Here is a 15,954-nt window from a genome sequence, read left to right on the forward strand (position 1 = left end):
TATGTGATAGGTTTAGAAATTGTATAACTAAATATAATTATATCAGTTATGTTACACTGGCCTCTGAATGCAATTAGTCAAGAGTGTCAAGATGACAAATGTGTGGTGATTTTCTATGTAAGATAATTATTTTGATAATTCATTCAACTGAATAGAAATCAATGAAATGTCAATAATTTTATTTCATATTTGAAACCTACAGTATCCTTTGTTATCTTTTAATTTTTGCTTTGAAGGAATTTTTTGGAAAACCCTAGAAAGGAATTATAAATTATTTCTATGGAGAAAAGACATTGTTCCCTTATAAAATTGACTCTCTTTAGATCTAGATACCATGTATTGATGTATTAAGGCATTTGAGTACAGGGTCAGAATTTTTAAAAACTTAAGTATTTAATTGGACATGCTGTAAAGAAAATGACAACGTCTTGTTTCAACTTTTAATCATGGTTGAATTAGTTTTATTTGGAATGTCTTGAATTTAATAATTTAATAAAAATGACCTGTTTTACAGCTTATATTATCTACTTCTTAGTTACAAATTCTTCCCTTATCAATAAATTGATCTGAGAGGTAAACTATTCTATGCTCCCTTAATTTGCTTATGGTATCACACTTTAGGTCTAAATCATATATCCATTTGGACCCAATCTTAGGAGAGCTTATGACAGAGTAAATTGTCTGATTTTGAGCAAGGTGAGAGTTCAGTGAGAATATCTGTGGTTTCGATGATGAAAAGTATAAGAGAAAAAGTTATGAGATAGGCCCTAAATTGACTTTACTTATTTATTTATTGTAAGGTAGTAGGGGGAAAAGATGTAAAAATAGAAATGTGTTCCTCACTGCTTCAATCTGCTTGCTAATCTATGGCCACCATTAGGGCGCTCTAACTATGCTCACAGAAAGTCCAGCCAGCAACAAAACAGAAAGAGATGACCTTTGATATCTGTTCTTGCTTCTGTTAATCAAAACCATTTCTCTGCTCACTAACTCACAAATCTCATCTTGGGAGCCAACTGTGGCTTTCTATTTTGCCTGGGCTGCCAAGGGGGGCAGTCCAGCAAGCAGTGCAAGAGATATAACTCTGCCCTGGTCTCAAGATTTTGACTATTGCTGGCTTTTTCTGCCCGCCATTCTATCCTTGCTCAATGGTTTCCATCTCTCAATACTTACCTCTGAGTCAAGTTCAGCCTATAAGAGTACGTCTTTCCACACAGCTTGTATTCTTAAGTTTTCTCCTGATTGTGGATTCTTTGATGTACACCAAGTTCAAAGCTCTGTCTGGAAGTCTTTCTACGTTGCTTGCATCTATAAAGTTTCTTGCCAGTGTAGATATGTACAGTAAGATGAGATTTCTGACTGAATGCCTTTTCACATTGCTTGCATTCATAAAGTTTTTCCCCAGTGTGGACTATGATGCACAGAAAAAATTAGAGTTATTTGTGAATGTCTTTCCACACATTGCATTAATACGGTTTTTCCCCAGTATAGATTCTTTGATGTACAGCAAGTTTGGAGCTCCGACTGAATGTGTTTCCACATTGCTTGCATTCATAAGGTTTCTCCTCAGTGTGGATTCTGATGTACATCAAGACTGGAGTTATTTATGAATGTCTTTCTATAGTAATTGCATTCATAAGGTTTCTCCCCTGAGTGGACTCTGATGTACAGCAAGACTGGAGCTATTTGTGAATGTCTTACCACATTGCTTGCATTCAAAAGGTTTTTCCCGCACTGTGGACTCTCTGATGTACAGCAAGACTGGAGCTATTTGTGAATGTCTTTCCACATTGGTTGCATTCATAAGGTTTCTCCCCAGTGTGGACTCTCTGGTGTACAGCAAGACTGGAGCTCTGTCTGAAAGTCTTTCCACAATAGTTGCACTCATAAGGTTTCTCCCCTGAGTGGACTCTCTGATGTACAGCAAGACTGGAACTATATGTGAATGTCTTTCCACACTCATTGCATTCATAAGGTTTCTCCCCAGTGTGGACTCTCTGATGTACAGAAAGACTGGAGTGACATTTGAATGTCTTTCCACATTGCTTGCATTCAAAAGGTTTTTCCCCAGTGTGGACTCTCTGATGTACAGAAAGTTCAATACTCTGTCTGAACGTCTTTCCACATTGCTTGCATTCATAAGGTTTCTCCCCAGTGTGGCTTCTCTGATGCACAGAAAGATGGGTTCTATAACTGAATGCCTTTCCACACTGCTTACATTCATAAGGTTTCTCCCCAGTGTGGACTCTCTGATGTACAGAAAGACTGGAGCTATATGTGAATGTCTTTCCACACTCATTGCATTCATAAGGTTTCTCCCCAGTGTGGACTCTCTGATGCACAGAAAGACGGGTTCTGTGACTGAATGTCTTTCCACATTGCTTGCATTCATAAGGTTTCTCCCCAGTGTGGACTCTATGATGTACAGCAAGACTGGAGTGACATTTGAACATCTTTCCACATTGCTTGCATTCAAAAGGTTTTTCCCCAGTGTGGACTCTCTGATGTACACAAAGTTCAATGCTCTGTCTGAATGTCTTTCCACATTGCTTGCATTCATAAGGTTTCTCCCCACTGTGGATTCTCTGATGCACAGAAAGATGGGTTCTATGACTGAATGTCTTTCCACATTGCTTGCATTCATAAGGTTTCTCCCCAGTGTGGACTCTCTGATGTACAGCAAGACTGGAGCTCTGTCTGAAAGTCTTTCCACATTGGTTGCACTCATAAGGTTTCTCCCCAGTGTGGACTCTCTGATGTACAGCAAGACTGGAGCTATATGTGAATGTCTTTCCACATTGTTTGCATTCATAAGGCTTCTCCCCAGTGTGGACTCTCTGATGTACAGCAAGATGGAATCTCTGATTGAATGTCTTTCCACATTGCTTGCATTCATAAGGTCTCTCACCAGTGTGGATGTTTTGATGTCCAGCAAGACTGGTCCTCTGCATAAAAGTCTTACTGCACTGATTACTTTCACTAGATTTTTCCTTAGTGTGCATTCTTTGTTGTTTAATATGAGATGAATTTTGAGTTGCAACACCGAATTCTCTGAAATCAAAGTTATCAGGACCATTACTCATGATTCTTTGTAGGTCCATTTCTTCCACAGTAAGGCTCACCTCTGTTGGATTCACCTTCATTTTAGGTCTTATCTCTCCTTCTAAAAGAAATAAACAGTACAATATACATATACTGAGATATACACATATATTACCATCTTCTTTCTTCCATTGTCAGAACATAAACTGCTTTATATCCTATTTCCTCAGGTAAGAAGAAAAGTCCTTCACCTTAAATGGGCACAATCCATCCTTTGAAAATTCCGTTACATCAAAGCTAAATGAAAATTTAAACCACAGAGTCTCCCATGTCATCTAATTGGCTCTTCTAAACAAAAATGGGATTTTGGACAGGTTAGCTTTATTATATTCATAACTCAGACCATGATCTCAGAAAATCTGGATGAGTGACTTGACCTGAAATCCTTGCAGCTGAGAAAAAAATCTTATGGCTAGGCTTGCTCAGCCCACAGTATTAGACAATTCACTTTCTATCTTTCTGCTTTTGTTACCATTGTTTATACATTGAATCCTCTGCTAAAAACTCTGAAAAAGAATTCCAAATCAGGTTCTCCTGCCCCCAAATCTAGTGCTGGCTTCACCAGAGCACACAGAAGACTCTTGTCACCCCGGCTCTCCCATACCTCTTTTCCCCTCCCTTACCTGGAAAGTAGTTCCTCAAGCCTTCTTGCTCTAGCATCACTGGGGCTTCCCTCTTCTTCAAATAAGAAAGCACATCTTTTGTGGGAGCTGGAAGCCCTGGGCAACGGAGAATCAGTCAGGGAGAAGGACAGAGAAAAGCTCATCACTGAGTTCTCTTTAGAGAAAGGTTGGGGAGTCCAATGACACCACTCAGAGACTCTGTCCATGGGGCTCCGACAGGAGTCTGCCATAACCCCTCAGTGTCTATAATGCAGGAGTGCAGGGTAGGATAGGTTATTAGCCTGCTAAGGAACCCGGAATGATCAACAGCCTCCTTCCCTCCTATCTTGTTCTGGTTCATTCTGGCAGAAACTGGTAAAATCCCACACTGCGTCAAAGGTCCAGTGTTCTGGGTCAATCTGAAGCCCCAGATCCAGGGACAATAAGGAATCAGATTTTTTCCCATCATCCTGTCTGTTCCTCCCTCCCTAACACCTCTCTGATCCTCCTGGACTGTTCTCTTGGGGAGTCTCTGCCTTCTCTCCTAGGGAACTCAACAATCCTCCTTGGGCCCAATGCTGTCTCTCAGCCAGTCCACTCATCTTGACAATCAAAGAGGAGGGCAAGGAGGACCTGCTGGAGGCTTACAGGGACTCCTGGAAGAGATTCTTCACAGTATTTAGTGTGGGGAGGGAATGAGAGAAGATCAGGGAACCAATCTGGAATCAGAATGTTACGTTCTAGGGCATTTTCTTCAGAAAAGGCAGGACTCAGTTCATAGTTTTCCATTATCTGGAAATGAGAAGCAAAGCTAGAAAGGGAGGGGGAAGGGCCCTGGAATTAGAGGCAAGAAGGCCCCAGTTTACATTTTAAAAGAAACAGCTTCTATGTGGGTGCCTCAGAAAAAGCCACTTAATCTAATCTATTTCCTCATCTGTAAACTGGGAGTAATTGTGTCACTGAATTAGGAAGATAAAAGGTGAGGAAGAAGTGCTATAATATTATCAAGAAAAACCTTGGCAGAGTCCCAGGCCAAGAGTAGGTCATTATACACAACCCATCCTTCTTCACTGGGTGGAGGATTCTGGCAATAAGAGGGAAGGCTAAAGACAAACCTGATCTCATGGGGATACCTAGGAATTCTGAGCTACAAGGTGATGCTGTTTAAAGAGAAAAAGATCCCCCAAAAAGATCGACTCTAGAGGAGAAGAAGGTAGTATGGAAAACCCACCTGAACAGTTTTCTCATATGGATTTAGGAGAGCCAATTCTAGGCCAGGGCAAGGCAAGACAGAATTAGTTCTAAGATGACTTCCACATCTGAGATTTTCCAAAATGCTTTTGATCTCAGACTTCAGGAGCACCAAAGATAATCCCTAATGTCTCATTACATAATGCAAAGTCCTTTGACATGAGAACAAGGCAGCAGGAGTGTCCTGGCTTTGGAACTCAGTATACCAGCCCTCATCCCTTCTTCATGACTGAAAACTACTCCCAATACTGCCTGCTCCTGAGGGTGATATTCCCTTGGATAGCTGACTCAGGCACCAGGAAGAGGGCTCCTTACCCACAGAGAGCAGATTCCGGGCATTCTCCACCATCACTTCCTTGTACAGCTCCTTCTGGGGAGGGGACAAGAGGCGCCACTCCTCCCGGGTGAAGTCCACAGCCACATCCTTGAATGTCACCTCCTCCTAGAGCAGCCCAAGTCAGAGCACAGAGGGCTGAAAGCCACATTACAATGAAGAGCCCACCTCTGGTCAGTTACAGGAGGAAACTGACCCACAGAGAAGGGAGCAGAGCCAGCACTTGAAGCCGACTCTTTAAGAGAACAGTGGAAGTTTGAGAAAAGCAGCTCTATGATGCTGCAGAAGGAAGCTGAGGAGCTTCTACTGTGTGAAGGGAAATATCTAGGGTACCCCCATTGTAGCTTGGATAACAAGGGCCCCAGCAGTGGGATGTAGCTGTCAATCACATGTCTGTGGCCCTGTTGCTGTGTCCCAGTGCAGCCAGCATCAGTGTGAGAATCATCAATGTGCCAGAGACCCAGTCAGGGAGGGAAGAGCTGGAGAATGTAAAAGGCAGGCCAGGGAAGGAGAGGGGGCTTTAGTAACTCCTCCCACCACAGAACTAATTGGCTCTCTAGGCTGGGGGTTTCTCTCTGAGCTTTCCTGATCTCTTCATCTCTGGCAAGCCCAGCCTGAGCAAACTGAATCAAGAATGAGACCTAGAAAGGCTGAGACCTCTCTCTCTCTTTCTGCCTTTCTCATACTCTCTTTACTAATAAATGCTCATTAATCTGGTTATAAGCACTGAGATCCATTTTTACTTATAACACCGTGGAAGGCACGAGAAAGGAGAGAATGTGTGGAGAGAGCTCTGGAGAGATCCCGGGGACTCAGGATGCAGCCCAGGGTGACCTATCCTCAGAGAAGGCTGAGCTGATCTCCTATCATTTACTTGTGGATCCTATTTACCAGTAACTGCTTTTGTCTGGTAACTGTCCGAGTCCTGGTTTTGTCTCCTGACTCAGCCACACATTCCACCAGCCAGTAATAGGTGAAGTACAGAATCCAGCTCTTGGGCACTTCATCACTGTTCTGGCCTCATTTCAAGGCAGTAGCTGACCTTGGAAGATTCAGGGGAGTCCCAGGGAGTCACATCTAGACTTTCTACACCCCCAACCCATCCCACAGATGTCTGGTTTGCTGCCCAAAGTCGGGGCCCTGACCTTGCCCTGAACTCACACAAGAATCTCTTCATAGTCTGAGGAGAGGGGGAGGGCTGGGGCACTGCTGGCTCCATATTATTGATGATTCCAATCAATCACAGCATCCCTGATTATCCCAGCTCTATAACCAATGGTGACCCTCCATGCTATGTTAGACATCACTTACCCTGTCTGTTCTTTGTTCTGTGCTCCCCCAAACCTATCAAAGATCTATGCTTCTGCTTAGGGTTTGGAGTATTAACAGGGAAGCCCCTGAGCCCTTTTATCGACAGACAGCATCCCCCTGCTTATCTTCCTTCTATAGTTGCCTCACTTTACCCTTTGGTTAAATTTCACTCCCAGAACCTTCAAATGTGAACTTCACAATCTTGGACAGAACAGTACATGTTCACTAATGAAGAGGAGTCTGCAGTTTTTTTTTCGGAAGAAACACCGAATGGAAGAGATCATTTGCTTCCTGAATACCCCCAGCAGCAGAAATGCAGGAGTGAATAACTGAAGACAACAGTAGCAGCAGTAGAATATCAGAAAGAGCAGAAAGAAGCTTTTTAGAAACTATGGAGAAGGAGAAAGACAGGAAGGAGGAAACCCAGGAAGGTTAAAAGTGAAGACAAAGACAGAGGAGATCATGGGAAGAATCATGTGGAGTCCATCTACTCCAAGAGGATGCTTCTTGTGTTGGACAGCAGGACCACAGGGGAGAAGAGGTGGTAGATACAGAGAAGATGGGGACACACCCAGGGCATCTCAAGGACCAGAAACTGCCATTTCCGTTCCCTCTACAGCCAGCACCTGTTCTGTACTTCTGGGGATTCCCCAAGAGACAAAAGACAGTCCTTGCCCTCCAGGGGCTCACAACCCAGTAGGGGAGGGAGACAATACACAGACAATGGGCAGAAAGAAAGCTCTGTCTAGAAATAGGGAGAAACGGAATGAATGAAGACACTCTGACCAAGAGGGATTGAAGGAAGGTTTCTTGTAGAAAGTTTTTAGTCTTTAGTTGGGACTTACAGGAAGTTTAAAGGGGTCAGTGATATGAAATGTGGAGGAAAAATATTCCAGACACGAGATGAAGCCAATGAACAACAGGGTGGATAGAGTGCCACATCTGGAGTCAGGAAGACCTGGGTTCAAATGTGACCTCAGTCACTTCCTCTCTGTGTGATCCTGGGTAAGTCACTTAATTCTGATTGCCTCGCCCTCATCACTTATCTATCTTAGAACTGAACCCAAGATGGAAGGTAAGAGTTAAAAAAAAAAAAAACATTTTCCATTTTGGGCCAGTTAGGTGACTGTGAATAGAGAACTAGAACTAGAGACAGAAGGTCCTGGATTAAAAAATGATCTCTGATACTTCCTACCTATGTGACCATGGGTAAGTCACTTACCCCCAATTGCCTACCTCTTTACCATCTTTTGCCTCACAACAGATATTTACCATCAATTCTAAGACAGAAAGTAAAGGACTTTTTTTTAAAGTCAGCAGCTGAAGGAATCCAGGAAGCCAGGTTCCCTAGATCCAAGAATACAGACTGAGGAGTAATGAATAAGAAGAGGAGAAAGAGGGCTTTGAACACCAAACAGAATGTTTCGTATTTGATCTTAGAAGGAATAGGGAGCCACTGGGGTTTAAGGAATAGGGGAGTGATGATCAGAACTGAGCTGTAGCAAAATCACTCTGGTAGGATAATGGAGGAGGCCTCGGAGTGGGAAGAGACTTGTGGCAGACAGAACCAGCAGCAGCTTGTCTTAATAGTCCAGGAGGGAGGTGAAGTGGGCCTCTACCAGGGTGATGGCAGTGACACAGGACAGAAGGGGGCGTATTGGAGAGATGCTGCATAGGTAAAACTGACTAGTCCTGGTGCCATACTGGATATGTGGGTAAGGGACAGTGAGGAGTCAAGTTGGACTCCTTGGTGTTAAGTCCGAGGGAAGAAGAGGATACAGCTATAGAGAAGGTGAGGCTTCTGCCTAGGTGGGAGAGAACAATGTGTTTGGGACACACTGAGCTCAAGGTGTCTACTGGTCATCTAATGGAAAATCCCTGTAAGGAAATTTGAGATGAAAGACCAGAGGTCAGCACAGAGATTAGGGCAGAAAATGTAGATCTGAGACTCATCAGCAGAGAGATGGTGCTTGTATCCCTGGTAGCTGATGAGATCACCAAGTAAAGAAGTTCAGAGGGAGAAGAGTAGAGGGCCAAGATAGGGCTGCAGGAACTCCCTGACCCTAACCCTACTCTGACAAGATCTAGAGGAGGAGCAGAGGGGAGAGAGAGGGAGAGAGGTGAGAGGGGGGAGGGAGGGAGGGAGGGAGGGAGAGAGAGAGAGAGAGAGAGAGAGAGAGAGAGAGAGAGAGAGAGAGAGAGAGAGAGAGAGAGAGAGAGAGAGAGAGAGAGAGAGAGCTGTGTCCTAAAACCCTAGAGAGAAGAGAATATCAAGGAGGAGAGAGTGAGCCAGAAGCATCAAAGGCGACAGACAGGACTTAGAGGAGGAGGACTAAGGGGTGGTCTCTACAGTCTCAGAAAGAGAAGAGCACAGAGGGTAGGAGGTAAAGAATGCTGCTATTATTCTATAAAATCTTCTACTTCTGATCATTCCTTGTATCAGTTCAGGGAAGTCTTCTCAGGTTTCTCTGAAATGATGCTGCCTGTTATTCCTCATAGCCAACCAAGTTACACTATAATCACACACCGCAACTTGTTCAGCCATTCCCCAATTAATAAATGTCCCTCCATTTACAATTCCCTGCTACAACAAAAAGATCTGCCAAATAAATATCTTTGAATAGGTTCATTCCCCTTCTTGGGGATCTCTCTGGGATACATGGCTAGATCAAAAAGTATGCATACTTTGAAAACTGTGTGAGCAAACTTCTAAATGGCCCCCCATATGGTCAATCAATGGACAACAACTCCACAAACAATGCATGAGTGTCCCAGCTTTCATACATCTCTGAATTGATCATTTTCTTTTTCTGGCATGAATGTCATATTGATAGGCATGAGAGGGTGCCTCAGAGGTGTTTAACTTCACAGTTCAAGGACACAAATGCTTAGCTGAACTCTAGATAAAGACAATTTTTTAAAAAATAGAAAAGTTTGATTTCTAAAAACAGAAAACTTCTGCACAGAACCTTAACCTCTGTTTGCCTCAGTTTCCTCCACTGTGAAATAATGAGAATAAGAACATTTGCCCCAAAGCATTATTACAGCTTGCTGAAAGCTGACTTTTAGGAGAACATGAAGCACTCCAGTCTGTCTGCATCGCATTGTTTGCACTGAGCCGGATGCCTCTGTGACGAGGCCAGGATGTCTCCCTCAGGACCTCCCTGACCCTATTGGCACAGAAACTCAGCCCTTCTCTCCAGCCTGTCCAACCAGGGAAGGACTAGACCAGGGAGGAACTCTACAGAACAGGAGGAATGTAGCCAGCTGCTGGCTCTGCTCAAGAACACAGGAAGCTCCTCTTCTGAGAAAAAGTCCCCATTTCTGTGTGGGGGCCCTTCCTGGGCTCCCCCCAAACTCCTCAGACTCCCTCTGGGTCAGGGAGCTCAGCAGCAGCCCATTGGGGGGGTCACTCTCTGGAGTGGATACAAAAGCCACAGGGGAGCTCTCTGGGCCTCCCCAGCTGCCTGACTCTGGCTGTCCCTGGCAAGGACCTGACCATTCCCACCACAGGCTCCCCTGGCATAGGCTGACCTTCCAGGCCTTCCTCTCCCCTCACACCTCCCTCCTCCTCCTCCTCTGACCTCTGGCCTCCTGGCTGATCCTTGGCCAGGACCTTCCCTGGCCTGATTCTGGGCCTCTCCAGGGGCTGTCTGTCTCCCTGCAGGGAATGTCCTCCCTCCTGCCTCTGGCCTCGGAGCTTCCATCCAGTCCCAACTGAATCCTCCCCTGGGGAACCAGTGACCTCCCAGAAGCTGAGAGCCTCCCTCCCAGGGGCCTCCCTCCCTCCCTCCCCCCAGAGCTGGTTTGGACACGGCTGCTGAGGGCTCTCCTCGGTCAGACTGGGGGGGCCTGGAGGGTGGCCGATGGCTTCTCCCTTCCTTTGGGCTGAGCAGTGCCCGGCACACACCAGGCTGTTCCTCCACACTGGCTCAGCGGGGCTAAGAATGGGGAAGAGGAAGGAGCTGGAAGGACCCGGGAAGACTCGAGGACTTGAGGCAGAAGCCAGGGAGCAGCCCGGGGGACAAGGTCTTCCCTGAGGACCCCACAGAGCAGGGGACACCCTCGGGCTCTGCTCCAGAACAGACTCCAGAGGGAACAGGGGAGAAGCAGCAGAGAAGAGGCTGGGAGGGAGGCAGGCAAGCAGAGAGAGCCAAGACAGGATCCCCAGACAGGGAAGGACAAGGAGTCAAGGGTCGTCCTGGGCCCTCACCTGTGATGGGAGAAATCCGGCCTGGGAGGCAGCGCCTGGGGGAGCTCTGGGGGTCTGGGGGGGCCCCGGGCCAAGGAATCCCTGCCAAAGGCCAGGAGAGAGCCAAGAAGGGCTGCTCCTCCTGCCTGGGATGGGGGGACAGAAAGGGCCCAGCAGGAAGGAGGGAGCAGCTTCCCAGCCCATCTTGGCTCACAGCCAGGGAAGGGCCTCCTGGCTGAGGGGCTCCCATCTGGGCCTGGAATGCACTTACCTGGCCTGGCAGTCTGTCCCTCTCCAAGGCCATCCCTGGCACTCCAGGCTCCCTGTAGAGGCAGCAAAGGAGCCCCAGTCAGTCCCTCTGGGGAGCCTCCTCCATCTTTTCCCAGCCTCGTCTCCCCACTCAGGCTGCTGCTCCCCACCTTCCCCCCACTTTCTGGCCCCTCAATGGAGCTCCAGCCAAAGCTCTTCCCAGCAGGCCTCCCTTGGCCCAGGGAATGTCTGACTTCTCTGCCCTTCTGAGCAGCAGGAGCTGGCCTGGAGCCCCTCCTGGGGCCCTCCCTGCCCTCTTTCCCAGTGTAGAAAAGCCCATCTTCCTCACTGCCTTTGGGCTCCCTCTCTGGGCTAGTTGCTCCTGGTGGGAGCTGAGCAGAAAGCTGCCTGGATCTCCCTCCCAGCTTGGGATCTGGCTCAGCCCCATCCCTCCTGGGGCCGGCCCTGGGCCTCTGCACCCATCCTAGAAGTCCTCAAGTGCTTCTGGGGGCCCCCTTGGGGTAAAGGAGGGACATGGGGGTCCCTGCCAGTGCTCCAGGGGGCGATCCTCCAGCCAGGAAGCCCTTCCAGGGGGACAGGCCAGGCTCAGGGTTCAAAGAGAAAAGGGCGTGCGGCCAAGAGCATAAGAAGGGTCTGAGGCCAGATTGGAAGCCAGGACCTCCCCACTGCAGGCCTGGCACTCAGAGGAGGCTCCCTTGGCCAGAGGGCAGTCCTCCCTGTGGGGAAGGCCCTTGTCCGCCCCTCAGGCCCCCATCACTGACTGCAGGGACTTCCTGGAGCTCCGCTGGCCTTCTGGGCTCTCTTCCCCTTCCTGCCAACCTCCATTCAGCTCCTGAGGTGACTTTCCTCTGGTCCAGGCTCTCCTCCACCCCCATCCAATCCCCCATGATGCTCTTTGGAATCCCAAGCCCTAATGGACCCATCCCTCTGCTCCCTGCTACACCCTTTGCCCTGGGCCACACCAGCCTTCTGGGGGTCCATGAAGAGCACCTCCAGCTCCTGGCCAGGAACGCCTTCTCTGGATGTCCCCCAGGGCAGCTGACAGGCTCTCCCTCCCCAGCTCTAGCCACTGCCCTCCCTATAGTTCAAAGGACAATCTCACCTCCTCCAGGGAGCCCTGCTGAAGTCCTCTTCCCTCTCTGCCTTCTCTCTGGCCATTATTGCCTGTTTAGCCAGTGAAAAATGGAATGCTTAATCCCTCCTTCTAACTTAACTGGGGAAAGAGCTGGCTGGCTCAGTGGGCAGAGAGCCAGGCCCAAAGGAAGAGGTTCTGTTACCCTGGAGACCAGCCCACAGGAAAAGGAAATAGAAATTGCTCTCAGAGAGGAAGTGATGTAAGAAGGGCAGTTGAACAGGGAGAGATAAAGACAAGGGGTGTATGGGGTGCTCAGGGAGGGGTAGTATCTCTGGTATGGAGGGCTTGTCGTGCCCTCCTAGGGCAGCTCTCCAGCCTCTGACCCCCACCTGACACCCAGCTCTCACGTGTGGCTCCCAGTAGCTGCTAGCTAGCATGTGGCAGCGGCCACACCCCGGGCAACGGCTTCAACAGGCCGGCTAAACCTTGTGAGGGTAGCCATCCGGTCATGGACCCCTGGTGAACCAGGGCTTTGCTCACCCAGCACGTGAAGACTGCTTAAGCGGAACAGACGGAAGAAACCAACAAGAAGGTTCAACGGCTGAGATGGCGATGCAGCAAAGCACTGTGGAGTGCTTAGGGCATGTTGGAGCACAAAAGACAACATGGCCATCCAATACAGCTGAGGAAGTCTCCAGACGTAACAATTTTTCATGCCACTGGACCCAGGCTTCCAACTCTGAGAGAGTGGGACTGTCTCTGTGCATCGATTTTTCCACTTAAATCTCCTTCACACACAAGTGTTTTTGTGCACACTCCTCTATCCTAACCCCGATGACAATGGATGGAAGCAAGTGCACAAAGACAATCCTCATTCTCAGTTACCAAGAGACTACTACTGCTAATAAAGGCAAGCAGGAAGTGTGTGTGTGGGGGGGGGGGGGGGGTGGCTCTTCCTCTAACCTTTCCTGAGAGCAGGTGTTGCTGCTGGCTCTGGCTGGGGACAGTTTGGCTCCTGGAGAATCCCATGGAGGGAGAATGCTTGGGTGGGCAGCTGTCCCTTGTTTAATGAGTGAGTTAGAATAGAGAGACCAATAGTGTAGGTCCAGCCTGCCTAGTGAGGCTGAAAAGCTATTAGTGAGACTCTCTCAAAGGGCAGTTTTTAGATAGTTTACAGGTTGATATAAGAAGTTTGGGGTAGGTTTTAGGCAGCTCTAAGATAGATCCTTGAATCTCTCTTTCCTATCTTTCCTATTTTTTCTCAATTAAAACAAAACTTTGTTAAACTTGTCTCTTAGCTTTGTCCAGCTCCTAATTTTAACCGCTACGGCGGAATAGTGTGTGCTTGGGGTGACTGAAGCAGAGGCAGGGGAAAAGGGGGGCGGGGAGGAGGAGCTTGGGGGTCTGGGGCCCAGAGGCTGGGAGGCAGGACTGCTGGGTTCTTACAAGACACGGTAAAACTGCACCCAGTACAGGCCGCCTGGACACATCCTCCAGGCAGGACGTTTTAGTACGAAAGTAGATCTCGAAGAGGAAGGCGGAGGCCACAAGCCGCTACCTGTCAGAGCCCAGAGCAGCCACAGGGATACTTTGTATCCCGCAGGAAATTCGCCCCCCTGCGCTGCCAGTCTCCGCTCCAGCCCGAAGTCCTTTCTGGACCCAGCCAGCCCAGCCCAGCTCCAGATTCCCAGGATGTGGGGGATGGTGAATGGCTCACGGATTTGGGGGATCCAGAAATTGGGCTCAAGGAAGCACAGGCGGGACTCGTAAAGGGAGAATTCGACCTCAGCGCCAGCCCGAGTCCACGCCTCAAGCGTCTCCCGGCTCTAACCCGTGGAGAGGGGCGTGATGCTCTCTGCCTGCCGCTCTCCACATCCCTGTGGAGAAGCCAGACTCCTCCACATCTGGCCCCTCCCCACTCGGGCACGCCTTTCCCGCAGTCCCCGACCACCACTTCATAATTACCTAGGCTTCAAGCGCGGGGCGCAGGAAGTCCCATAGCTAGCTAAGGAGTCAAGTTAGGATCATCTTTGGAAATCGAGGAGGAGGAAGAGGTGGGACTCGGGGCAATCGTCACTTCCTGCTTCCTAGAGGCCCCGCCCTGCCCTTTGGGGCCGACCTTCCCCGTCTCTCCTCCGGCTCCTCCCTTCAGAGCTTCCAGTGTGAGCCCCGCCTCCTCCCCGTCCCCGGACCTCCCCTTCATTCCTCCAAAACCCATAATGTTCCCACCGGGTCCCAAGGGTCTGTGCTGTCTGTGCTCCTCCAGCTCAGCTTAGGGCGCTCTGGTTTCCGGGGTTACGGGATGAAAGAAAAGGGTCCCGGGGCCTCTGGCACCCCGAGTTCCAAGCTGTTTTTGGTCCTAAGGAAGTCTCGGGGCGGCAGAGATTCTCTTCTCCTCCCCCAAGGCTGGCAGAAAAGAAATGTGGGCGCGGCCAGGTTCCCCAAGGTCTTAAGAGGCGGGCGGGGAGTATCACCTACGGGGTGATGGGGGATCCTGCAGGAGTATTCCAGGAAAGAAACACAAACAGAAGAAAGTAGGTGAAAGCCCCGTCCTCTTGGTCCCCACCCTTCTTAGCCAGGCTCCTCTTGGTCAGGCTCCTCCCCTCATGCTCTTGACCATATTTTAGGGCAGAAAACTTCACAACCAAATACAAAAAAAGCAGAAATACTAAATGCATCCTGTTCAGATCACGATGCAATAAAATTTACAATCAGTAACAATTCATGAAAAGAAAAGACAAAAAATAATTTCAAACTAAATAAACTAATTCTTCAGAAGGGGTGGGTCAAAGAAAAATTTTAGAAAAAAATCAATGGTTTAATTAAAGAGAATGACAATGATGTGAAAACATCTCAAAATTGTTGGGATACAGCCAAAGCAGCATTTAGGGAAATTTTTAAACTATTTATCTCAATGAAAAAGAGAAAAGCTAATCAATGAATTGGACATGCAATGAAAAAAAAAACTAGAAAAAAGGACAAATTAACAATCTCCAATTAAACACTAAATTGGAAATCCTAAAAATCAACGGAATAATAAACATAATCGAAAGTAAGAGAACTATTCAATAATACATAAAAGAAGGAGCTGGTTTTATGAGAGGGAATAAAAAATAGAATCTTGGCTAATGTCATTGTTCAAAAAAGGAAAGAACATCTAAATACCTGTATCAAAAATGAAAAGAATGAATGCATATTCAAAAATGAAAAGGGTGACTGGACCTCCAATGAAAAGGAAACTGAAGCAATCATTCGGAACTGTTTGGCTAAATTATGTCAATAAATCTGACTATCTATGTACAATGGATGAATATTTACAAAAATATAAACTTCCCAGATTAACAAAGGAGGAAATAGAATACTTAAATAATCCTGTTTTAGAAAAAAAGAAATTGAAGAAGCCATCAATGAACTCCCTAAGAAAAAAACTCCAAGTCCATATGGATTCACAAGTGAATTCCAGCAAACATTTAAAGAACAATCAATCATGACACTATATAAATTTTTTGGCAAAATAAGCAAAGAAGGAGTCCTGCAAAATCCATTTTATGACACTAATATGATACTGATATCTAAGCTAGGAAGACCAAAAATAGAAATAAAATTGTAGACGAATTTCCTTAATGACTATCAATGCTGAAACCTTAAATAAATACTAGCAAAGAAACTACAACAATCTATCAGAAGGATTACTCTCTATGTCCAGGTGGGATTCATACCAGGAATGCAAGCCTGGTTTCATATGAGGAAAACTATGAGCATAATTGATCATTTCAATAACAAAACTAAGAGAAACCACATGATTACTTCAGTAGAT

The 15,954-nt window shown here is 47.3% G+C and overlaps 1 protein-coding gene across 2 annotated transcripts; it reads right to left on the minus strand.

The window, feature by feature from the left end:
* Positions 1-428: 428 nt before the first annotated feature.
* LOC100619267 (zinc finger protein OZF-like) lies at positions 429-14,220 on the minus strand. 2 transcript variants are annotated; one of them, XM_056812663.1, is made up of 5 exons: positions 14,103-14,220; positions 11,064-11,115; positions 5,271-5,397; positions 3,726-3,821; positions 429-3,163 (listed from the first exon to the last, which is right to left on the minus strand). In XM_056812663.1, the coding sequence occupies exons 2-5, from the start codon at positions 11,094-11,096 to the stop codon at positions 1,716-1,718; spliced, it is 1,704 nt and encodes a 567-aa protein (XP_056668641.1). In that variant the 5' UTR covers positions 11,097-11,115; positions 14,103-14,220; the 3' UTR covers positions 429-1,715. The 2 variants fall into 2 exon arrangements, with proteins under 2 accessions (XP_056668641.1, XP_056668637.1); XM_056812659.1 differs by lacking the exon at positions 14,103-14,220 and adding an exon at positions 12,165-12,443.
* Positions 14,221-15,954: the final 1,734 nt, after the last annotated feature.

This window comes from Monodelphis domestica, chromosome 1, assembly GCF_027887165.1.
Source record: "Monodelphis domestica isolate mMonDom1 chromosome 1, mMonDom1.pri, whole genome shotgun sequence".
Taxonomy (NCBI): Eukaryota; Metazoa; Chordata; class Mammalia; order Didelphimorphia; family Didelphidae; genus Monodelphis; species Monodelphis domestica.